General features: G+C 39.0%; 1 protein-coding gene across 1 annotated transcript; it reads left to right on the top strand.

The window, feature by feature from the left end:
• The first annotated feature begins 18,407 nt into the window (after nt 1-18,407).
• LOC142107512 (prolactin-like) lies at nt 18,408-24,190 on the top strand. The gene is made up of 5 exons (XM_075190976.1): nt 18,408-18,591; nt 19,157-19,338; nt 21,998-22,105; nt 22,630-22,791; nt 24,005-24,190. The coding sequence occupies exons 1-5, from the start codon at nt 18,408-18,410 to the stop codon at nt 24,188-24,190; spliced, it is 822 nt and encodes a 273-aa protein (XP_075047077.1).
• Nucleotides 24,191-25,372: the final 1,182 nt, after the last annotated feature.

The raw sequence follows: 25,372 nt of genomic DNA, 5'->3' as shown, positions 1-25,372 counted from the left end.
GATATGAACACTGGCTCGTGAAAAAGATTTAATGAATGTTAATCAGATGATAACCTTTCTAATTATGTAAATGAAAGTTTATTTTACTGACTCAACAAAAATCTAAACCAGAGATATATCCCTTGCTGTTGCGGGGGGGGTCCTAGCATGGCCTGTCAGCCTCCATGCTGGGACTTGTAGTCCCATAACAGGTGAAAGGTGCATTAAATCCATATTTTAGGATTCAGACCAATACCAATTCCAGTGACAGGTGAAACAAGATTTGAAAGCTGAATCATAGGAATCTTCCGGGATGAAACAAGACCTTAGAATTTGAACGAATGCCAACCTAACCCAGTACTGTGGTTCACTCCTGCTCTACAGCGTGACTGTCATATGTGTCTGATTTCATATCTGTACTTTTATGAGATGTACTTTTATGTGATAAAATGTTTTTTTCAAGCAATAAACTATTAATTTATTAGTAGTATTATTGCTTTAATTTATAATTGCATATAGCATACATATTTACATTTTTAATTTCTTTCTTTGTGTTTTATTGCATTTTTATTTATTTTTTTCATTTTTTTTATTGCTCTTTAGTTATTCATTTTGTCTAGGCTAATTGTTTGTTGCCCATGAGTCAGCAAGTCTTGAATTTAAGGATCATCACCTTATGTAATATTGTGCGCTGGCGCCAAGAGAATGAGTTGGCACAGTCTTTGATTTTAAAGCCATTATAGTGACAGACTGGAGACCCCATACAAATCCCAACCCTGTACCATCATTCATTGGATAGGTCACGTAATCTCACTGTATCATAGAAATGCAAAGCTAGTTTGAAATCTGTATAGTTAAGGATTTTAAGGCTGCTTTTACTGGAGTATGGCCCTGCTTTGAAAATGATTTTGCGCACGATACGCACAGAATGGGCAGACACCTGCCTTGATGAAGCAGGCCCTATGGGGAGAAATCAATTCAGCGCAAAGTCACATCAGAGCCAGCGCTACGAAATTTGTTGGCGCTATATAAATGTTTATGATGCTGATGATCAGAGTCTCACATGATGAGACTCAGACTGATGTTAACAATACTGATTTTTGCTCACACCACAGTGAGTTGTGAGCAAAACTAGTGATGTTTTAGAAACTGTTATGTCTGTAATTGCGTGCAGATGCATATCAGGCGAGGCTCCAATGGGACTTCACTCAGGAATGAATTCTCTCCCCATGTGTAAATTTACTGCACTATTTGTGGACATATAAATACATTATTCCAGACTATGTGAGCCTCATTACTTTGGACTGGACTTGATGTAGACCTCAAGGCGTTGTTCCACACTGTATATGGATGTCAATGCATCAGACTGGAACTGAACATTTCCCTCAATGCATCAGACAGGAAAGACAGCAGCTCTCCAGACCAGAGGACCATAGATATTGCAAGACATATTAATATTTGCCATACTGTTGCTTCAACTAGAGCCCAGTACTTTGTATTCCATATGATTATAAAATTATTTAATTTGCTTTGCAGTATTGAAGTTTGATTCCATTTTTTTATTGTATTTTCTTTTATAACGATTTTATTGAAAAAGTTCGGAATTGCACAATTGACAATTATATTTGAAGTGTTATCATCCATTTTTAAATTCAATAAACATACATGTACATATAAATTATTACATGCGTTATAGGTGCGATATGAGGAACATAGTTATATTTAGTCTTTTTTTTCAGCTTCAGAGGCAACAGTCTAAGTTCTTGGAAATGAGAAGTCCCCTCATATTACAGACATGACATGAGAATTTGCATAAAAAGAACCCTGATTATATTAAGAATTATAATATCATTATTATATATTGTTCGCTGATGTTCACAATTGGGATGCTTTAGCCATTTAGTGCTCAGGTGTTTGTAACCAGTGAAGCGAAAGTTGGGTTTGTTCCCCTGTAAGTTTAAACAAAGGGTGGCACAACAGCAGGGGGAGGGGGCAAGTCACAGCCTGACCTAGCAGATACTTTTAGGGATTGCACTCATAGCTGCAACCAAATGCAGAGACATGGGGAATGGATATGCAAGTGGGCACTCATATAGAATTTGGATCAAGTGATGCAAGTGGTGAAAAGCAGGTTTTTTGCATGCAGGGAAAATACTGTCTGCTTTTTACATATAGCACACAAATACTGGAAATCCTATTTTTACATTGCTATTTAGAGTTGGGCTAGTATGTGTCTCCCTCCCAACTCCCTAAATCTGTCCATACATTCTAAATTTATTCACCTTGCAAGATAAGAGTCGTGATTTTAAATGGTGACCCCCTGCATGCTTCCAATGAGACTTTCAGGGGATATGACACTGGTATAGCAGTAGCTATAGGGTAAGTCAGGGACTGCACTAGCACTGGAACTGACACTAACCCATTGTTTCTATGTGCCCATCATCTTTCTATAGCTCTCCATACATGCAACAATCTGATTATCGCTAGTCATCATCATACACTAAAAAACTACACCTGTCTTGTTTGGGCGCAGAATGTATGCTTGGTAAGGAATGTATTTCAAAGATTCGCGTGACCCAAAATAAGTCACATCTCAGAATGATGAGCTTAATTTCTATCTGCACACCCTTTCTGTATTATACTTGCACATGAACGTCCCTGATCTGCCTCTCAAAGTACAAGCATACAGTGGCGCACGCAGGGGGGGTTTCTGAGTCTCCAGAAACCCCCCCCTGCGCTAACCATGTGCCCACCATAGCGGCACTGTCCTAAACAGCAGCCGCGGCGCTGTCAAAGAAGCGTCCGCGGCGGTGCTGTATTGTATACAGCACCGCCGCGGACGCTTCTTTGACAGCGCCGCGGTTGCTGTATAGGACAGCGCTGCCGAAACGGGCGCATGCGCAGCAGCACTCTCTCGCATAATATGTTTTTGGGGGGGGTTTTGGGTCAGGGGGGGAAACCCTCCCCTGACAATCCTGCGTGCGACCCTGGCATACTCCCATAAGTTGCGCGTACGCTCATTGAGACTAATTATTAGTGACATGAAAATGCACCTGCGTCCTTTTCGAAACTACCCCCCATAAGGTGATATACTGAATCATGTGACCTCCATGGCATAGGGAATGTTACTTATAAATTGGTAAATGTTACAATATGTCTGTTATTATTCGATCAATTTTTATTTTTTATGTTTTGTGGCTCTTTATTTACACAAGAACTGAAGTTCATAAGTTCATATATAACATTAATAAAGTAAAGAACAGCAGATGTCACTTGTCTGAAATTTCCATATTCATGACTTAATCATTATGTAATTCATGAAATATTCTTAGTTAATCTAACACTTGGCATGTACTGTATGTAGTTAATATGAGCTGTCCAGACCCTAGAGGTCGGATACAAATATTCACATATGCATTATGGGGCTCTCACACAACGCTCTGTCTCCTTAACCAGCCGGTAATTGGATTTGTATTAATAATGAGATATTTGCTTAAACATCAGTATTGTGAACTAAATCCCCATCATTAGTTCTCTTCCACAGAACGAGTATCACCATTAAATCTACCTTTCTATTTATTGTTTGAAGAGAGGTAACATCTTTTCTATTATTATTTTTTTTTAAAAAAAAAGGGAAACTGGAAATCTGCCACTCATTAGTATTTAAAAGATTGTAAGCAAATGTTCTTTAGAGCCATATGAGATAAGGGGGTCACAAGGACAATAATTCTAGCCATAAATCTGTATTTCCTAGAAAATAGAAATGTCACACGAGTAATACAATTTCTTACATTATACATGTACATATTTAACTTTATATTTTTAAATTTGCTTTCTCTTATTACATAGTCCAACTGGTTCTGGGATCAAAACTATAAATGTACCAGACTAATCAAAAAAACAGGAAAATGCAGTACGTAAATACTTGATCTTTAATTCTGTTCTGTTTTTTTTCAAAACTAATCCTTTACTTTTGGTAAATTTTCAGACAACGTATGTCATTATATTAAAGCAATTAACAAAGAGGTACAGAAGAGACTAGTATAGGAAGTACAGTTTAAGTCAAATATTACTACACAATCAGGGTCTGATTTATCTTCAAACACAACCTGCACGCGAGTTGCATTTTGCGAGTTGCATTTTTAAAACAAGCACAGTACTTGAGCGTATGTTTTCCATATTCACATCCAAGCAGATATCAAAATATGTTTCCCTTTGAATCTGGGTGTAAGTATGCTCCGCCTAAACGTCACTTGATGTATGTTAACAGACAGAACTCAGTGCAGGATACACACATGCATATGTGCGATATAAAATTATAACAAAAAAATATATAAAAGAAATGAAAACCTCATGCTACTATATTCATTAATAAAAAGATATTTAAATACAAAAATCAGGATGGTCTTAATGCGTTCTGTGCATACTATACGTTTTTATAGTTTCTGTTACTTGCAAAGTAAGTCCTGTGCTATCTAGTGGCCCACATATCATCATCATCATCACCATTTATTTATATAGCGCCACTGATTCCGCAGCGCTGTACAGAGAACTCATTCACATCAGTCCCTGCCCCATTGGAGCTTAGAGTCTAAATTCCCTAACATACACACACACAGAGAAAGAGAGAGAGGTAGACTAGGGTCAATTTTTGATAGCAGCCAATTAACCTGCCAGTATGTTTTTGGAGTGTGGGAGGAAACCGGAGCACCCGGAGGAAACCCACGCAAACACAGGGAGAACATATAAACTCCACACAGATAAGAACATGGTTGGGAATTGAACTCATGACCCCAGCGCTGTGAGGCAGAAGTGCTAACCACTGAGCCACCGTGCTGCCCACATATGTGTTGTTTTTAATATAAAGACGATGCCATGACAGTCATCCCTATAAGTTTGGACCTACACCTGCCCCATAGCTGGTGCAGTGATACGGCTAAGAAATACGTACTTAAAAGAAATCCAGAACTTGAATCGGCCACATCTACATTGGTACGCCCTCAGCACGACCTTACTGTACAATGCCTATATTCATCCGCCCCCTTCCCTCCCTTCAAACAGTCTCTATCAGTCAGCCAGTGATTAGCACATTTAGAAATGATGCAGTGAATATTTAAAAGTAACAGTCCATATCGATAAGCAGATGATTAGCACATTTAGCAATGATGAATGGGTGAGCATCCAAAAGTACAAATGGTAACTTAAATTCAAAGAAACAAAGTACTTAGCCACTGCAGGAAGTGTTAGGGTCAGGGTTAGGGTTCGGGTCAGAGTTAGGGTTAGGGTTTCTGTCAGGATCAGGGTCAGGGTTAGGGTATGGGTCATGGTCAGGGTCAGGGTTAGAGTTTGGGTCAGTGTTAGGATCAGGGTTAGGGTTTGGGTCAGGGTTAGGGTTAGGGTCAGGGGTTGGGTCAGGGGTTGGGTCAGGGTTAGGGTTAGGGTCAGGGTTTGGGTTAGGGTCAGGGGTATTAGGGTTTGGGTTAGGGTCAGGGTCTGGAAATCAGGAAATAACCACTCTGCAAGGAACTGTAAGTTATCTGAATAAATTGGCAATGCAATAGCAGCACTGCTAGTCAGCTATAGGCCCACATTGTTAAAGCTAAGCAATGAAGCAGAGTGATTTAACTAATGCACTGCTGAGACCGCAGGAAACACAGACAGTGCCCCCCTGTGGTGGGAGTATGTTGATGCACTGACCAAGTTTGCAGTCAAAAGAGAACATAAGTTCAAGTCCTGACAATACCTGATTCATGTGTCAATTTTATCTTAAAGTCTGCCTTTTGCTCTTCAGTTTTGTGACAGAGGCTCGAATAGAAGGCTGTACTTCCTGGTCTGAGGCCTGCTCTGAGAAGTTCCAACATGGAACCACTGATCTGATATCTACAAGGAGTTCTTTCATTCTTTCCCAGTGGTGAATACAAGATTTGTGATTTGATTTAGCATTGTGGATAAATACAAAGATCAATGAAACCCCCCAGTGAAGCAGTTGCCGATTTAAAATAACATGGGGATAAAGTAATACTTTCTGAATCCATGAATGATAATCGTATCATTTGCCTTGATTAATCAATCCAAATAATGTTATGTACTAATTATAGCTAAATATACTATTTCATGTAAGAGAGGCATCCAATCAATTTTGTAAGTCAGGTTTACAAATCTGGCATCACATTAAAAGGAAAAAAATAACCTGACTACTCTTACAGTGAAGAACTTATTTCTATAATGATGGTTAAAAATAGTTTCGTCCAGTTGATGACCCATTGTCATCTAAACAGTCCTGGGTATGAATAGTTCATTATCCAAATTGTTGTGTTGGCCTTTGAGATAGAGTATTTACACATACAAACTAGGTGACCTCTAAGTTGGGTTAACAATGTAAACAAGTCTAATGTGTATAATAGTCCTTTATAATGTAACCATTCCATTCTTTTAATTAATGTTGTTGCCCGCCTCTGACTCTTCTCAAGTTCTTCTTTGTCCTTCTTATAGACAATTGTCCCAAACTGCACAGGACATTCAAGTTGTTGTCAGACTAGTGACATATACTGTGGAAAAGTTAAATTTGCTTCCCTCATTTTTCTGAATGCAAGCATATTATTTGCTTTTGTAGCTGCCACCTGACACTGAGTGCTCTTACTCAGCTTTCCATCTACTAGCATTCTACTAGTATTCCTAGGTAATTTTTATTTTGGATTTCCCCAAATGTATACCAATTAATAGTAAATATAATTTCATCTCCACTGAATAATTGTTGCTATCCTGTTGTGTTAATAAACTAAATAATGTAGTTCATCTACAAACATAAACACCTTACTTTCTAAGCGATCTACAAGGTCATTGATAAAATATACAAATAAGAATAAGAATAAGAAAGGATAGGACCCAATACTGATCACTGAGGCGCCTTACTAACAGATGTATCCACAGTTTATTTACAGTGATCATCTGAAGAAGTTTCCAGCTTTGGGGAGACTTTAGTGTTTTGATTACTGTCATTTTTACTAGAATGGACAGTGTGAAAGGAGTGGCCATCTCAACCTTTTCTTAATTGTAGAGCAACATGTGGGATACATTAGTAACAGAGGACTACCCCTGCTATACAGTTCCGAAAAACTGGCTATAAGGACTTGGCTTCTGTGTTCAGTGAGTTCAGAGGAGTCAAGGAGTCTGCATGATGAATAACTATTGATGGATGACAGAGGTAAGAAACCTGTACTTTCAATATTGGACATGTGCAAAACAACACTACCACCCTAACAACTCTGCACAATATTCTGCCAGTTTAACACCACACTTGACATTGTCATCAATATTGTACTAACAACCCTCCATCCACATTATACTAAATCCTAATACCCCTCACTTAACTGCCACCAACACTATACTAGGAGGCCTCAATACCTGGTACCCACATATAAGCACTGTTGCTCCCTACAAATTAGGTAACACTGCCATCCACACTATACACTACTACCCCTCTCTTAATTGCCATCCACGCCACCACTCTAAAACCCTTGACAATTCTGTCACCCACATGATGCTACCAATCTAACATCCCTTACCCCACAATCACCCACAATATATTGCCACTAAAATACCGCATACAACATGCTACCTACTTAACAGATCCCAGACTATCCTGCCACAATTCAACCCCCCACTTTACAATCATTACAAATATCCCACAAAACATAGTGTCTCCTTATCACCCCCAGGGCCGGTGCTAGGGTCCTTGGCGCCCTAGGCACACTTTCAAAATTCGCCCCTCCCCACGTCTTTCCTTACCTTAACTTGGCTCCATAAAGCTGCTCCTCTCTGCCGGGTCCCGTCCCTCACTGACACTGTCGGGCCGTGATGATGATGTCACGCCCGACAGTCAGTGAGTGGAGGGGAGGAGACGGAGTGCCCCATCAGCATGTTGGAGGGGTGGGCGGCGGTGGTGATCCATAGTCCCTCCCCCCTCCCCGTGGATCTATCTGAAGCTGTGCGGCGGCCGTGGAAGGTATGGTCAGCGGTCGTCGCACAGTTTTAAAGTAATTTTAATTCTGTGGCGCCCACCAGAGCCCGGCGCCCTAGGCAACTGCCTAACCTTGCCTAATGAGAGCACCGGGCCTGATCACCCCACATAGTCATACCACTGTAATACTTGTCACCATGCTACCATCCATGCTATACTACCCCATATATATCCTACCCATCAGGTGCCATCCTAACTACATTTTTACCCATACTATACTGCTGTATGGCAAAGGTACTCCACACAACATTTTATCGTAACATTGCCCATGCATGGTCAGTTCTGGAAAGCTTGCTCGATCAGTGAAAAACTAGAGATGTGTTACGTTCTCAATGGAGCTCAACACAGACCACCCAACTTTATTTTTAATGTTGTCCATTAGGCACACGAGTGACTATGATCACGCCATTGGTCATGCAGAGCACAAAAAAGTCATAGGGCCTGATGCTGAGTTGAACTTACGTCAATTTTCGTAGTGTAAATTCCAAAAGTTTGCACTGTGCAGGCCATGCCCACAAAGAGATTACACGTATATGTGTGCATTCAGAGTTTCATGCATTTGACATTTGCGCATCATTGCTACTGAACAGGACGGCGAGGGGAGTGGTGATCTAACGACTGCCGACTACAGTAAATCCGACTGAGGCACACCCACATGGAGCCATATCTTTTGGCCATGCTCGAGGGCAGATGCAAATATGCATGATAATGGTGATGGTCGACTGCTTCTAATTGCCGGATTGAGGTTTGAAGCTGTTAAGTGCTTTCTGCATTGATCTTGCATATAGTATAGATTTTTGTGGGCATATTTTTAAAAAAATGTGTTTGCTACTTTCATTCGTACGTGAGAAGGAATATTATAGCTGCCTGTATCATATCAATTTTTCTTTCTCAGTGTATTTATACTGTATATATTTATAAATAAACATATTATACATATTTATTCCTCTTTTTGAAAGGAAAGTCCCTCTATACACACATATCTCTGTCCATATTTTGGGATCGAGGTATAGATGAGTTTGGGCAAATTCTTTCAATTGGTCCAAGAAGAGTCTGGTTTGCTAATGAATTTATTTTAGCATTCACTCTGTATATTTTATTCTTCACATTGTTTGTGTAAAGCGAGAAGAACATTATAACAACATGTGTCCATCTTTGGTCATAAGAAATGATAGGACAGTGGTAGCTAACTTTATCCTAAAAGGAATTCAAGCTACATTGACAATCCTAGCTTCATTACACATAGGAGTTGTTCCCATCTGAGTGCTCTATATGCCTTATTTTACAGATGAATTTGCACCCCTTGCACTGCAACATGGTTTTGTCCAGAAATATTAAGCAAGAAAACTTACTCAAATTTTTGCCTAAGTTCCTTAATGAATCAGGCCCATAAACATCAAAACATAACAGCATAAAAGTAATAGTTGTACATTCATAAGTAGTTACACAGGAAATTGATTACTTCCATGAACTTAATATGGTGATCGGATAGATAAGATATATTTATTTATGTAAGGTTATATAGTTAGCATTTTATTATTTGAAAGTGGGCATTGACATCCATTCATGTACAACTACACTTGGTATTTCAGAATTAATGATTCTTATTGATCTCAGTTCCATGTTGTGTACAGAAGACTCCATGAAGGTCATCTTAAGCTCTACAATTTTCAGTTCATTGGTTCATGGCATCTAATACAAATTATATGCTGTGTGCGTTATTTTCAGAAACTAACATCTCATGAATAATATATGAGTAATAATATAAAATATATTTTGAAACCTGCAAAATAGATATAGTATACCAAAGATGATGGCCTGCCTTTGACTGGACAAAGAAAGTGTGTGTTTGAGATGGACATATTCTAATCGGTGATGACGGACAACATAATAAAACTTAATATCATTTAGAGGTTTGTTACACATAATAATTCCTTAAACTAAAATATTTAGAAAAAACAGTGCTGCTTAATTCTCATGAAACTATTGTCAACCTTTGTAATAATTAAAAACGTCTTTATAATTTCTATAAACAATTAACTCCATAGCGCACCAACAATTAGTCCAGTCTTTTGTTAATTTCTATAAACAAGTCCGGAACTAGCAACATCAAGTCATATAAACTGGAAGGTGCAAGGTCCTTACGATCATGGTAACCAGATCCTGTGCTTGTGTGGTTTATTTTAGTAGAGGAGGTAGAGTGTAGCACCCCCTCTACTAAATACAACCAAATTCAGAATTGAAAAGAGTTTCTGTATTATTACCATATTACCAGTGATAGGATAATTAATTGGGACCCAATCCCCAAGTGTCTCTGTTTAAGGGTGTCATAAAATTCTCTGACCATTACATTAAAATGAAAGGTTGGATCACATGATTTTGGGGAAGGGAATGTTTATCAATATGTCTTCCTCTAATATTTATAAAAATTGAAAATAGTGGGAAAAATTTAAATCCATGTACATTGCATCCAAATAATTTGCAGGGCTAAACAAGCAGACCCCAGAATGGAGGGTAAAATAGAACCCCAGAGTCTCACACGTTGCTTGGGTTGGACATCACAAGGGATGGTGGTGTATGAGAGGAGGAAGGACTTGTTTTTACAAATTGTAAACTAAAATAATCCTAAAATATAACTTGCTAACTTGAATGGGAAAGGGATCTTGGGAACCAACTGATGAGGATATGTGGTCATAGATTAGGGACAGGGTCTCTATGGCCTCCACCTCTACCATCATCAAGGAAAACTCTCATATCATGATTGAGCAGATATTGGGCACCAAATTTTGACTCTCTCCTTGGAGTGCTTTGTTGTGCCTACCTGTCCTTGGCCTAGTAACACAATCCAATAAACTTATTTTGCATATACTAAATGCAGCCAAATCCTCCATATCCAAATTTTGGAAGGATCCATGCCCTACTCCAGCATGTTAAACATAGGATCTGATTCATTGCTTCCAAGGAACGAATCACTTATCAACTTCAGGGAAAAGTGGATAAATATGATCCTATCTAGAAACCTTGGTTCAAGACTTCCTCCACTATCCCTCCCACTTTATACACTTTAAAATCTCAAAATGACATTCTTAGTAATGTTCTGCCTTTTTGTACCATTTCTGATTATGTATCTTTGTATTGCTATTATATTGTTGAACATTTTGTTTTGTTGGTGTATAACAATTGTACAACTTGTCATTACGACATAAATAAAAAGTATACCAGCAGTCGGCTTTGTTTCTTTTTCTTCAGTGGGTTACAAAAAACATTTGACTGCAAAGACAGAAGATATTTCAATTATATTACAATGAAGAATACAAAGAAGATTTTAGTTTATAAAAAAAGTAGTTTCAGGAATATTTGATTAAGTTAAACTTTATTTACTTGCTATTTGTGGACCTACATGTCCCAGCATGCACTGTTACCATTGACTGTAAGGTAATTCAACAAGCACCAACACGTCCTTCTTAGTCAGTGCATGCTGGAACATGTAGTACCAAAATAGCTGGCAGAAATTGCACAATACTTGAGGCACAATACCTGGGCAATCAGCACTGCTCACAGTTTTGCATCCAACTTTCCTGCTCACCAAAACCCTTTGATTTACACATGAGGTCCAGTGAGGTGGAAATTCCATTGAATTGGGTAAAACACCATCAGCAAAAAATGTGTATGAAGATGAAGAGGTACCGTATTTTCACCCATGAGAAACATTTTCCTTATCGAGCTGAATTGAACCGGCCTCTAAACGTCTTAATCTACCAAAGCAAATGTTATATTGTTTTTAGGGTCATATAGGGTAACATATTAAAAAAAAATTAAAAAACTTTGCGTGCATTCTTTAGGTACAAACAGGCATAACCACAAAATGTTTTATGACACTCAATGAAATAATAGGATAATACAGTTCACCCCACCCTTAAATTACACTAAAAAAAGAGTGATATAAGAAGAAAAATAGGCATTGAAATAGGCAGACTAGTTGCACTAATTGGTGCTATTATGTTGTCAAATTAGATTGTAATTGTAATTAATTGTAATTCCCTTAGATTGTACGCTCCTCTGAGCAGGGCCATCTCTCCTCCTGTTTCCACCACTTCTAACTCTGCTCTCCAGCTACTTAGCCCTCCTCCTCAAAGGTCCTCCACCCCACATCCACTTTCGCTCCCTCCTCCCCCCTGGGGGTCTCCCTGTCTTCCGCGCCCCCCTTCTTGGGCCCCGTCGTTTTCGGATCCTCCCTCCCCCTTCCCCGCCCTCTCTAGCTGTGCATTGAGCGTACTGAGTTGCTGTGTTTACTGTACTGTGCTGTCTCCCATTGTATTGTGATTTTGTTTGTCTCTGTACGGCGCTGCGGATGCCTTGTAGCGCCTTATAAATAAATATTAATAATAATAATAAAAATTCTATTTTTCTGAGGTGCAACATGCATGGAGAGATTGCAACTCAATACATCTCTGTAAATAAATTATATAATATATAATATATCAACAAACGTGTAATTCTCAGGTGCCCCTTGGAAGTGCTGAACTTCCAGATACTTGTAGCTGTTAGATGGGAGGGAAATGTGATAGGAAGTAGAAGTTAGGTCCTGACACTTCTCAGATGGTTTAGAGATGGTTGGTGCAGATACTTTCTCATGCAGTTGCTCTCCTACCTCTTTGTCCCAATGTATACCAGACAAAATGGCAGGTTCTTCTACAAGGGCAGATGACACTATTTAGGAGCTGGATAGCTTCACCGTCTGCACTCTATTCATACTCCTCCTTCTTAACCTGCCTGTCGCCCCCAGCTGCTGTATCCTGGAGAGTAAAGTCCACCCAAGTTTCTACAAATTATATGTCTTGGCAGTCTTTGCAGTAGATGAAAAGTAGATTAATTTAAAGTAGAATTTTATTATGTTACAGAATAGCTTACAGAAAATATATTATAAAATGAGGGAGGCAGGAGAGGCCTTAAAGGACTATCAAAACTATTTACTTAATCAAAGTATTAACATGAAACACAGGCTAACTGCTAATGAAAAGTGTGCTGATGATCTTGATAATGTCAGGTGTAGTAACTGTGCAAAGTGAGTCTCCAAGAGAAAGTTAGTGCAGCTCCTGATGGTTTTCTGGACACTTGGTTTAAAAATAATATAGGGAGTGTTGAGGCTTTTATGTTAATCACTTTTAGACCCACTTTCATGTCTTCCTCCTCCAAAAACACCATCAAGACCAATTCTGGCAGGGGCAAATGCAGGATTTGTAGAGGGGGTTTCCACACCACCCCACCAGTGGGCGTGACCAGCATGCACGGGGGCGTAGCTATAATATTGGACAGTGCTTGGCTGCTCTTTAACTCTTCCTATCCCTATAATATACATGGGCAATGCTGCATGCACTACTGTTAGGTGCACGCAGCTCTCCCTTTTCAAGCAGAGCCGTGTGAAGCGGGGGCAGGGTCCAGCCACCTCAATTATACAGTGCCCCAGGCTTGGAGGGGGGTTTCCAGGCACTAGGAAACACCCCCTCAGTTTTCCTATGGCTGGATCACTTCTAAGTTCTCTATTCCTGATATTTCAAACTTTATTTCTATAAACCTTCTTACTATCTGCAGTGGGAGCTAATGTAAACATTTGGGCTTCATTATCTCTTAATCCGCCAGACAAGATTGATATTTCAAAATGACTGATCTCTCAATATTTTGGTATCTTTCCATGCTTGTCAAGTAATCCATTGGATCCACTTCTGTTAGCTTTCAGAAAAATGAAAATAAACATCTTTCTAAAATAATCTGTTTTTCTATATACAACTATAAAAAAAATAGATAAAATGTATCTAGATCTCTGTCTTATTGTCGACAATATATTATGAATTTTTTCTTAGTCTGACCCATGTGCCTGTAGAATAAAACTCACATCCTATATGCTATGTAAATTGGGGAAGAGCAATGTCATTAAAGTAATACAATTGTGCAAATCCCCAGGGCTTAGGAACAAATTAATTAAACCACAATAGGTAAAGATGATACCACTAACCCCGGCTTGGCTCCTGTCCTAAATATGAATGTTGGGAAACCGAAGGTTCCATCATGTTTCTGATTAATGCTGTGATGTCATCAGGGGGACATAAGAGAGACCAAGAGGCCTTTAAGTGGAGGGTATAAAATCGGCGCTCTCAGACTGCCGAAAACAAACAGGTAATCCAAACTGTAGAGAAACATTTATCCTGACCATGACTACAACAAGAGGACCCTCATTCACAGGTACGAACAATTTTAAAGGATTATTTAAGAAATATTACCAGTAATCACCGGAGTTGTCTACTACCTGTATATCATGCTCAAATGACAAAGAGTAGTGACTTTTGGTGGCTAAACACAGAAAAGTCTGTAAGGGGAGCTGAACACATTGCGGGGAGAAAAGCTACATTATTAAAGGGGTCAACAAACTTTTTTTTACAGCCATTGTTTTAGACTATATTTCAATGACTAGACTTCTAATTTAGGTGCTGGAACAAAGTAAAATTATTACTTATAACCAAAGTAAAATTATTATAGACTCTGATAAGATCCCCTAAATTATTATAGACTCCGATAAGATCTCCCAAAATAGATGATAGAGGACAGGTTTAAAACGTAGGGGGCAGTGGTGGAAGTGGACTGGAATACGGTGGTAGCCATCCCGCCAATTATCCTACTGCTTTCATTGTAAAACTATCACTTCCACTCACTTACATTTTCTATCCCGCCGCTTCTAAAATTCCACTACAACCAACGATCGGGGACACATTTGAGTTAGTCAGAGAAGTGTTTGAGGGCCTCAAAAGGCCATCTGAGGCCACAATGTGTCCATATATAATTTTCTTGCATATCATTGATCTTTGTGCTTGGAGAGTCGGAGCTTGGGCTGGCAGGTACCGGCAAGCATGGGCTGAGTAGACTAATGGGTATATTTACTAAACGGCGGGTTTGAAAAAGTGGAGATGCTGCCTATAGCAACCAATCAGATTCTAGCTGTCAATTATTTAGCACATTCTACAAAATGACAGCTAGAGTCTGATTGGTTGCTATAGACAACATCTGCACTTTTTCAAACCCGCAGTTTAGTAAATCTAGCCCTAAATGTGTTTTCATGTAATTGTGACATAAATAGATGATAACGCATCTGCCGGTCCACCTTTTAAGAGGAGCATTTCTTGTGGGTGCTGCAGGTCGGAGCAGCAGTACACAATGATGATTGTGACTGCCAGCAGCAATGTTTAGCCTCTTCTGTTTGGCTGCTTGCGTATTGACCCCTTCAGCTGATAGTACTCAAATCATTAGTGTGGCAGCTATATTACACGAAGTCGCAACTGTTTATTTACATTAATTAATGGACATTGCCATTTAGACTACTGCAGGAAAGAAAACTGAAATATGCACATAAATACACTTTTTTATAAGAATGTTTTTCCCCTTTGAAGTGTAAATGCATCTAAATGAAACCCAAAATTTTTAACATAGAATGTTCATTATTCTGATCTACAGACTCCTGTTGCATCTGTATAATCAGGAATGTGGGAGTAGAAATTTAACTGTTTTATGGTATCTGGCACCCAAAATACAAGATTGGTAGATTTATATTAAATGAGCAAATATCAGGCCACATGCCCATTGGCTTTCTATTTCAAAATTAAGGACGCTTACTTGCAAAACACCAGTTTGCGAACGCTAGATTACTACTATGAATAACTGAGACAGGCAATATTCAACGCAGTATCAGCTTACAGAGAATAGTGAAAATTGACATCCAGATTGACACCAGGAATTTCATTTTAGTTTAACGAATTTTGGGCACTAAACATATGTATAGTAACATACATAGTAACATAGTTGATGAGGTTGAAAAAAGACACCAGTTAATCAAGTTCAACCTATTTTGGATCACCAGCGATCCCTTTTTTATATTTGAAATTGATCCAGATAAAGCAACTACCAATCTGTTTCAATCAGGAAAAATCCTTCCAGACGCAATATTGCAGTCCTATTTTTTCCCTATATCTACTACTATCCTTCATTTTAATTAACGGTCGTATCCCTGGATACACTTTTCCGCTAAAAATTTGTCTAACCCTTTCTTAAACATATCTATTGAATCTGCCATCACAACCTTCCCAGGCAGTGAATTCTATATCTTGACTGCCCTTACTGTAAAGAATCCCTTCCATTGCTGGCTCTCCTCTAACCTTAGGGGGTGACCGTGTGTCCTGTGTATAGTCCTTGTAAAAAGTTCCCATGAAAGATCTCTGTATTGACCCTTAATATATTTGTACATAGTAATCATAACTCCTCTTAAACGCCTCTTTTCTAAAGTAAACATGCCTAAACTGACTAACCTTTCCTCATAACTTAATGACTCCATACCCTTTATCAATTTTGTCACCCTTTTCTGAACCCTTTCTAGTTTCAAAATATCTTTTTATAGAGTGGTGCCCAGAACTGTACTCCATATTCAAGATGAGGTCTTACCAACGATTTATACAGTGGCAAAATTACACTGTCTTCCTTTGCATCTATGCCCCTTTTTATGCCAATACTTTATTTACCCTTGCAGCTGCTGCGTGACATTGAGCACTATTGCTAAGTCTACTGTCTACGAGCACTCCCAAATCCTTTTCCATTATAGATTCCCCTAATTTAATCCCATTTAATTTATAGATTGTGTGCTTGGTTTTGATCCCTAAATCCATAACCTTACATTTATCTATGTTAAAATTCATCTTCCATTTGGTTGCCCAATCCTCCAGAGTAAGTCTCTCTGTAGAGAAGCTACATCTTGCTCTGATTTTATTACCTTACAGAGTTTAGTGTCATCTGCAAAAATGGAAACTTTACTCTCTAAACCATCACCAAGGTCATTAATAAATATATTAAAAAGGGGTGGCCCCAGCACGGAGCCTTGAGTTGCAACACCAATTGGAAAATGTTCCATTTATCACAACTCTCTGTTCCCTATTCTCCAACCAGTTTTCGATCCAAGTACAAATGTTGCTTCCTAGACCCAGTTCCCTTATTTTGTAAACCAACCTCTTGTGTGGCACTGTATCAAAGGCCTTTGCAAAATCTAAGTAGACCACATCTACTGTCCTGCCCTGGTCTAAGTTCCCACTAACTTCCTCGTAGAAACTAATTAGATTAGTTTGACATTACCTATCTCTCACAAATCCATGTTGATTCCCACTAATAATCTTATTGCGCACCAAGTAATCCTGAATACTATCCCTTAATATACCTTCCAGTAGTTTCCCTACTAATAATGTCTGGCTTACAGGTCTATAATTCCCTGGTTGTGATCTTGTCCCCTTTTTATACAACGACATAGTGATTCAGTTGTAAAAAAAAAAAGTGTACTTATGTGTATATGTTGAGTCTCGTGTATCGCTATATACGTCTTCTCTAAGTCAGTTTCAGGCGTACAAATGTGTATACTTAGACCTAACTTTTAAATAGATATGACAGGTATGACAGTGATAGTAGTAAATACTAGAGCGGTCAATACACAAGCGGACAATCAGAAGCGGTAGATAGTGCTGCAGATGTTATCATCATCATCGCGTATCTTTACGCCAAGCCCGCAGTATACGCAAAAGATATACCTCCAAAGAAGAGTATCTGGGGATATGAACATTTGTACCCCGCTCTCCACCACTACAGTTACTGTGCACTAGATGCAGAAGTAGATCAGGTGGCTAATACAGTGAGAGAAAGAGGGACAGGACAGGAAGAAAATGTCCTCTTCCTCTTCTGCCCTTCCTCTCCCACAGTGTCAGCCACAGTACTACAGTGAACGCTGGAAGGAGTAAGACAAGACAAGAACCTCATCTCTTCCACTCCTAGAATGCTGCCACCTGAAACAAAGTCCTCACCCAAGTTGGAGCCCTATGAGCTCCACACCAATTCGGGCAACATACGAAATATCAGTGAGGCTTTCAGAACCAATGATGAAATAATGGCGCTGCAGCACGCAGCAGACCACAATTACCAATTAGCGCTATCATTGCTTATTTGTAAGGCACCAGAAAACAGAACGTAGACAACAGCTACAAATGTACAATGAAAGGACCTGGTAGCACAGAGGTGGGCAAAGTCATTCCTTAAGAGCTACCAACAGTTCATGTTTTCAGGATTTCTTAAATCATGCACAGATGAGTTCATATATTTTCATGGGAAAGTAATTATCCCACCTTTTCCTACAGACAGAAGTCCTAAAAACACGACTTGTTGGTTGGTTTTGTGGACTGCGCTTGAGCACCTCTGTGCGACTATATTTGTTAGGATGGTATATTAGGGAATTCACATAATTACTGGGCAGATCTTTTTTTACACTGCGGCTTAGAGTTGAGCCCTCCCAACTAAGTCTGTATGTTTAGATTTACCCTCCTTGCGGTGCAACATGGTTTCGCCAAGGTGCAAAATTGCACCTTCTAGCTGGATTTACTCAAAGGATGGCACAATACAAGAGTTGAGCGCCTCACGTTGTTGTAATCTGAGCATGATACCGCGCTGTGCACTACCTATCGGAAATTATATGGACCAGCTCATTAAACCATCAATCTTAGAGGAGAATTCCATTAGCCGTAATTTTCCTTAGAACATCTCGGTCGCAGGATTTTTACAGAAATCTCCACAGATTTTTTCCTCGCACCTCAAAAAATGATAGGAGATTTTACCGTAGTAACGGTAAACATACACAGTTCTGAGGAGCATTGCAGTTAATTAATTCTCCCCTTAATGTACTATTGTTTAACTTCTCATTTGACTCCCAAATTATAGCTACTTACAGAGGTAAATAGACCAAGTTTATTGTTCGTAATTCACAACCTTTTACATGTCAGAACATTTCCATTTTTATACGTTTATTTAACATTCTTAACATATGGCGTTAATTACATGCACGTTACTAGCATTTTTAACTCTAGTAAGACACAAGTAACCAGATATAACACTATAAACATTGTTTCTTGTGTCACTATACCCACTACCCCTATTTATAATATTTGTAATATGTTGACACTATATAAATAAAAGATAAGAAGGAAAAGGACTGGAAAGCAGAATATTCCGTGGAATCATTAGTAAATATTATCCCGTTTTTGATCCAGTTATTAATGGTAGATATGATCTGTTGTATGTTTTATGCAGGAAAGCTGTTGTTTGCACTTCTAATATCCAATATGTTCCTGATGAGATCGGTGGTGTTCTCCAGCCCAATCTGCACTCCGGGGAGTATCCAGTGTCAAGTCCTGCTCAGTGATCTATTTGACAGGGCAATCAAACTTTCCCATTATATTCATTCTCTCTCCACAGAAATGTTTGAAGACTTTGTAAGTACAGTAAAGTAACTTAACTTGTAAATATTTTCTTATAATGCCTTTAAAATCAGTTGTATATGTCGGAAACGCTATACATGTTTAAAAAAACAAAAACAAAATGAGGTGGCACATGTACCCTCATCGCTCCAGTTACCAGCTGCTCAGCGCAGGAGCAAACACAGTAAGAGGAGTAGGGAAAAGACAAAAAAAAAAGTTCAACCAACCGCTTGAAGCCCCACCATTATTCTCATTGGGCCTGATTTATTAAGGAACTTAGGCAAGAAATTGAGTAAGTTTTCTTACTTAAGTTTTCTGGACAAAACCATGTTGTAATGCAAGGGGTGCAAATTAGTTTATTATTTTGCGCATAAGTTAAATACTGGCTGTCTTTTCATGAAGCACACAAATACTTGGTAGCGTTGAAATTTTAAGTTGATATTTGTGTGCTACATGAAAAAACAGCCAGTATTTAAGTTATGTGCAAAATAATAATAAACTAATTTGTACCCCTTGCATTACAACATTGTTTTGTGTAAGAAAACTTACTCAAATTCTTGCTTAAGTTCCTTAATGAATGAGGCCCATTGTCTTTTCTTACCTTCTCTAATTTGTGTGTGTTAAAAGTCCTTAGCCTCCATCTACCTCTGTGTTACGGAATCTGTAACGCCTTATAGATAAATGACGACGACAATGATGATGATGATGAAACCAGTATGTTGTGATTACACTGTTTACAGTACTTCTAAGGTATGTATGCAGACCATATGGATTAGCAAACAGCTGTCATTAATTAATACAACAGAAATTCAAAATATGTAGTTAACGACTTTGGGGTCAATGGATTTTTGTACACATTCATTTGTGATTATTATTAGGTGAAATGTACAATAAAAGTTCTCATTTTTTTAGATTTAGTGTTTATTACAGTTATTATGCTCGTAGCCCTTATCACCTTGTGAAGTATGGGGAGCATATGCTGGCATTAATGCACCACCTCCCTTGTGTCCTCTTCTTTTTTTTACCCTTGTGGTGTGGGCATATGGACACAGGTGTGATAGTGCAGTGCAAACACAAAGTTACTGAGATTGGCTATCAGACCATCTCCTAAATGTATAATTAATGCAGCATTATACACACACAAAATTGACTTAAGTTGTAATGTTATCTTCACTCCTGCACAGTAAACAGGTTTGATGAATGAATACACTATTAACCTAATCATCCTGCACAGTTCTATATAGTTGCAAATACAGTTCAAAACAGTTCTCACTTTAGACAGGAATAACTCATTGCATCTCCTACATGCCGCACAGCTCTCCTGGCTGGAATCAGTAGTTCCACACACTCTCTGCAGCCAGGACTTCTCCATACACTCTGCATCAGGTTCTCGCTAAGGAGTTTATTTACTAAACTGCGGGTTTGAAAAAGTGGAGATGTTGCCTATAGCAGCCAATCAAATTCTAGTTATCATTTACTTAGTACATTCTACACAATGACAGCTAGAATCTGATTGGTTGCTATAGGCAACATCTCCACTTTTTGAAACCCGCAGTTTAGTAAATATACCCCTAAGCCTGTTTCATGCTGGCTTTGGTTCTCAGTCTCACCCGTCTTTCTACAGGTGGTAAAGTCTCAGCTTTTATTCCCCTCTGTCTCTCTCATGGTCTGTGTAGGGTCCTCTCTTTCAACTCTATTTGGCTTTAAAATTCCACTGCCCCTTTCAGCATGGGGCATTTAGGCTGTTCCCCTCAGTCCACCTGTCTTCTTAATGCTGCTAAGGCTTTGTCTCCCTTGTGGTCTCTGCTGACCCTCTTTCTGCTGGTAGTCTCTCTACAGCTGGGCTCTTGCTACCCTTGGGCGCCACTTAATAGTGGGTCTCTGCGGTCAAGGTGCCACATGCTGTGTGCCCCTTCCTCTAATGATCCCAAGCCGATGCTCACTTGGGTCGCAGGAAGCTGCTCTTTCTCAGCAGGGAAATGCCAAGTCCTTATATGGACCTGGGTTCAATTGGAATGTTGACAGGTATGTATAACAAATTCTAATTATGTATTCTTATTCTCTGGACTTTGTACATTAATTCTAATTGAAGTGAAGTATTTAAAGTGCAAAATAACCACATATTTAACCAAGTGCAGTAAAAAATGTCATAATGGGGATTGTACCATGATGGTCCACCTAGACTAGTGACAGGCATACCTTCAAAAGGGCCGCACAGTACACTTAGGGCTAGATTTACTAAACTGCGGGTTTGGAAAAGTGGAGATGTTGCCTATAGCAACCAATCAGATTCTAGCTTTCATTTATTTAGTGCATTCTACAAGATGACAGCTAGAATCTGATTGGTTGCTATAGGCAACATCTCCACTTTTTCAAACCCGCAGTTTAGTAAATATACCCCATAGTCTCAGTAGTAACACAGATACATCTATTTGTAATAATGTATCAGCAGGCATTTTAAACGTGATCTATACAATAGCAAATCTGACAATAAAGCATTAAGGAGCTGAGAGCCACAGGTGGTACTAGCCTTCAAAATTGCTGCTCTGGCCAATGTATCATAATGATTATGCATTTTGGCTCACTTGAGACTAAAAAAAAAAATAATAACTTGTTACTGTTTGGAGTTTGCATGTTAAATATTTATCAGTTAAGCATTTTCTTTTTCTCATAGGATCAACAGCATTCTCAGGGGCACCAGTTTATAGCGAAAGCTATGAACAATTGCCATACTTCTACTCTAAGTACTCCAGAGGACAAGGATCAGACACTGCAGCTGCAGGTGAGTGGTGCACAGTTATATCCACTACAACATTGCAGTTAGACATATAGGGCCACAGTTAAGAGATAAAGGATGCTAATTTGCACCTGGAGAAACCATACTACAATGCAAGGGGTGCAAATGCAATTTTATCTTTTGCTTGCAGGGTAAATACTGACTGCTTGTACATATAAGATGCTTTATTTTTCCTCTACGATGTAGAGTTGACGCTAATATCTTCCTTATGTGCCCACGCATTCAAATATTTCTAAAACTTTTACCTACAACATGTTTGATCATTTGCATTTAGTGTGACCTTGTATTTAACACCAGTGAATGTTTTGTGGACCTACTCACGTAACTACCAAGAAATTACTTAAATTGGCCAAGTCAGTTATTTGGCAACCAGTTCTTTTCTGAGGACTCAGAACTGCTTTGAGAAGACGTTCCTATTTCACAATATACTATCCCCACCTAGTTAGTGATATTCTCTGATATTATGCAAACATAACATTTATATCAACTGTCTATCTTTGGTTCCACAGCACGATGACCTGCTGAGCCTTGTAAACAAGTTACTTCGCTCATGGTCCCAACCCCTGCATCACTTGTCCATGGGCGCTCCAGACAATCTGGTACGGAAGTTAAAAGAAGCGGAGGAACAAACAAGGACGCTTCAAGGAGGAGTAGACAGAATTTCTGGAAGGGTAAATATCTCACTAGCCTCTAGATGGAGAACATCCAAGAATTAATTACAGGACTGACATTACAAATGGAAGCACCGGACATTGGTATTAACTATGTAAATGTCAATACATAATCTAAATTTAAATCTGCATAAATTTGGGTTATTAAAGGGAAATTACAGCTAAAGGACAAGCTGCTCTAATGGAAATCTGTGCATGCAGGAGCAGAACTACAACAATCTCAGGATGTACAACATCTATTATACCTGGCAATGAGGGGGAATTGCAGGCGTTGCTTCCCCCCCCCCCCCCCCGAGACATTTAGCTTTCTATTTTTTTTTACTTTGTTGAAACAATATTACAACATCAGTTAACTTATACTGTGTTCACACTGCTGCCCTGGGAATATCCCACGTATATGAACTTGGGATATTGCCGGTTGACAGACCCTCCCACCCCAACAAATTCCCAGGTCGACCGGGTTCACACTGAACCCAGGTCTGCCCGAGTCTTCCTGGCAACATCACAAGAGGAGCTTTGATTTTATCCTCTTGTGATGTTTTTTTTTGACTTTTCAATATTGTACATCAAGACTTGGGAAAAACCTGGGTCAGACCAGGGAATGACCTTGCAAAAGTCCTTGGTTCATCAGACCCGGGTAGATGCAGGGGACCCCATTCACACTCAGCCTCAACCCGGGTCGCCGTAGCTCATCCCTGCAGTAACCCAGGTTTTTGGAGTAGTGTGAATGGGGTATTATAGTGCTGCTGCTGTTGTTTTTTCAACCCTAATACAAAATATTTTCAATGAGTTCAAAATTAGTGCACATACCCTGACTTTAAATTCCAAAAGCTAACTTATCTCTGTAGATGGTTAGTGTTAAGATTAGGTATAATTGTAATGTACTGTATATGGAAGGGTCCTACAATTATGAAACAAGCAAACCAATCTGTATACCCTTTGTTTTGTCTATACAAGCTGCTCAGTGTAGCATTTTGCGATTCTCTTATAAAGCAACTATAGGAAGAAATCCACAGTAATTCTATTACTTTTGGGGTAGCTGGAGTCACAATTCTAGGAAAATAAAACTTCAATGTTTCAGATTTTCAGACAGAAAACCAGGGACAGATAGGAGTCCCATGCATTAAAATAAAATAAATTTGCTGATTATACATATCTCCGTTCATACTGCAAACCAGCAACTATCAGAAAAACTAATTTTTTTTTATTTCAGATGCTGATCAATTTAGACGACTTTTATCCGCAAATGCTTGATGCTGTTGACGTTACGGTGCCGCAGGGAGAGTCTCAACTCTTCTCTACCTACCACTTGCTGCACTGTTTCCGTAGAGACTCTCACAAGATTGACAACTACTTAAAGATCCTCCGATGCCGTATGATACACGCCAACAACTGCTAGGGGAGGAATGGATTCTAATCTAAAACCCTCAAGTGCATTTCATCTTTTATTTGTATGCTACCCGATAGTGTACATTTCAGACTGTTACATATATATTCTTCTGATTTCAACATAATCCACCTCATGTATAGACCATTCTTTGCAAGGTAGTGACTGTACTCATTAAAAGTGGCTGTCGCCATTGGAGTTAAACTGAAAGTGATTTTATTGTGGTTTTGTAACCAAGCAAAAATATTACTCGAGAGAGAAGAATCACATTTAAGTCTCTCATTTATGGTTTAATGGTAAAACATATGTTTTGGTTTTATTTCAGACATATTAGCATACTTCAAACAGTCAAAATTAAGACAAACTGGGACAAAATAGTTCACAAATTTGAACTGTCAAAGTCACACCCATGATCAACCCAATAGTGCCCCAATCCAGAAGGTCATGCCCTGTTTGACCACAGAAAATCGGGACTACGTTGTGATGAGCATTGGTGCAATTAAATATTGATAAAAATAAAGCATCATCAATTTAGGATGATAGGTTGTTCAAAGTTCTATAGAAGTCAACTGGAAAGAGCAGGAAGGGGGAGCGTGACGAAAAAAAAATCACATCATTGGCCCCGTCCCAAAAATGGTGTGTGGAAGGGGGTGGGGGGGGGGGTGAAGGAAGCAATTCACATTGAAGCCTCATTTGGGATCAGGAAGCTCAATGAGTGAGCTCTATTGTGGGCACTGCTTAATCTGAAATAGAGGTCCATGAAGCATATTAAATGCTCAGCAAATTGTTTTAACCAATGTGGTTTAAAAGATACCAAAACAAAAATGTCTTTTGTGACAAAGGGAACTCGTCTCTAACATCAAGGGGTAAATGTATCAAGCTAAGAGTTTCCCAGCGGGTTTGAAAAGTGGAGGTGTTGCCTATAGCAACCAATCAGATTCTAGCTGTCATTTTGTAGAATGCACTAAATAAATGATAGCTAGAATTCAAAACACTTTCAGCTTGATACATTTACCCCCAAGTCTATTCTAGAATGTCAGAACATCTGTTTCCTTAGAAAATTACACAAATATATAAAGTTAATACCTATCTGAATAAGCGGTCTCAGCGAATGCTGCCTAGATGTTACATTAGGAACACATTTACAGAAAGTAGGTGAACACTTTTGGCACTTCCGCCTCAATTATTCAAAAA

Source organism: Mixophyes fleayi, chromosome 11 (assembly GCF_038048845.1).
Source record: "Mixophyes fleayi isolate aMixFle1 chromosome 11, aMixFle1.hap1, whole genome shotgun sequence".
In the NCBI taxonomy this organism is placed as follows: domain Eukaryota; kingdom Metazoa; phylum Chordata; class Amphibia; order Anura; family Limnodynastidae; genus Mixophyes; species Mixophyes fleayi.
Note: the sequence above shows the minus strand (reverse complement) of the source record. Positions and strands in the feature narration are given on the sequence as shown.

What these genes read in the sequence shown, in the direction of transcription:
- LOC142107512 (XM_075190976.1), top strand. Translation starts at nt 18,408, where the DNA reads ATGGTTTCGCCAAGGTGCAAAATTGCACCTTCTAGCTGGATTTACTCA. An exon ending in AGAGGAGAATTCCATTAGCC is followed by an intron (nt 18,592 to 19,156) that starts GTAATTTTCCTT and finishes TGTTTTATGCAG; the next exon opens with GAAAGCTGTTGTTTGCACTT. An exon ending in ATCAGACACTGCAGCTGCAG is followed by an intron (nt 22,106 to 22,629) that starts GTGAGTGGTGCA and finishes TTGGTTCCACAG; the next exon opens with CACGATGACCTGCTGAGCCT.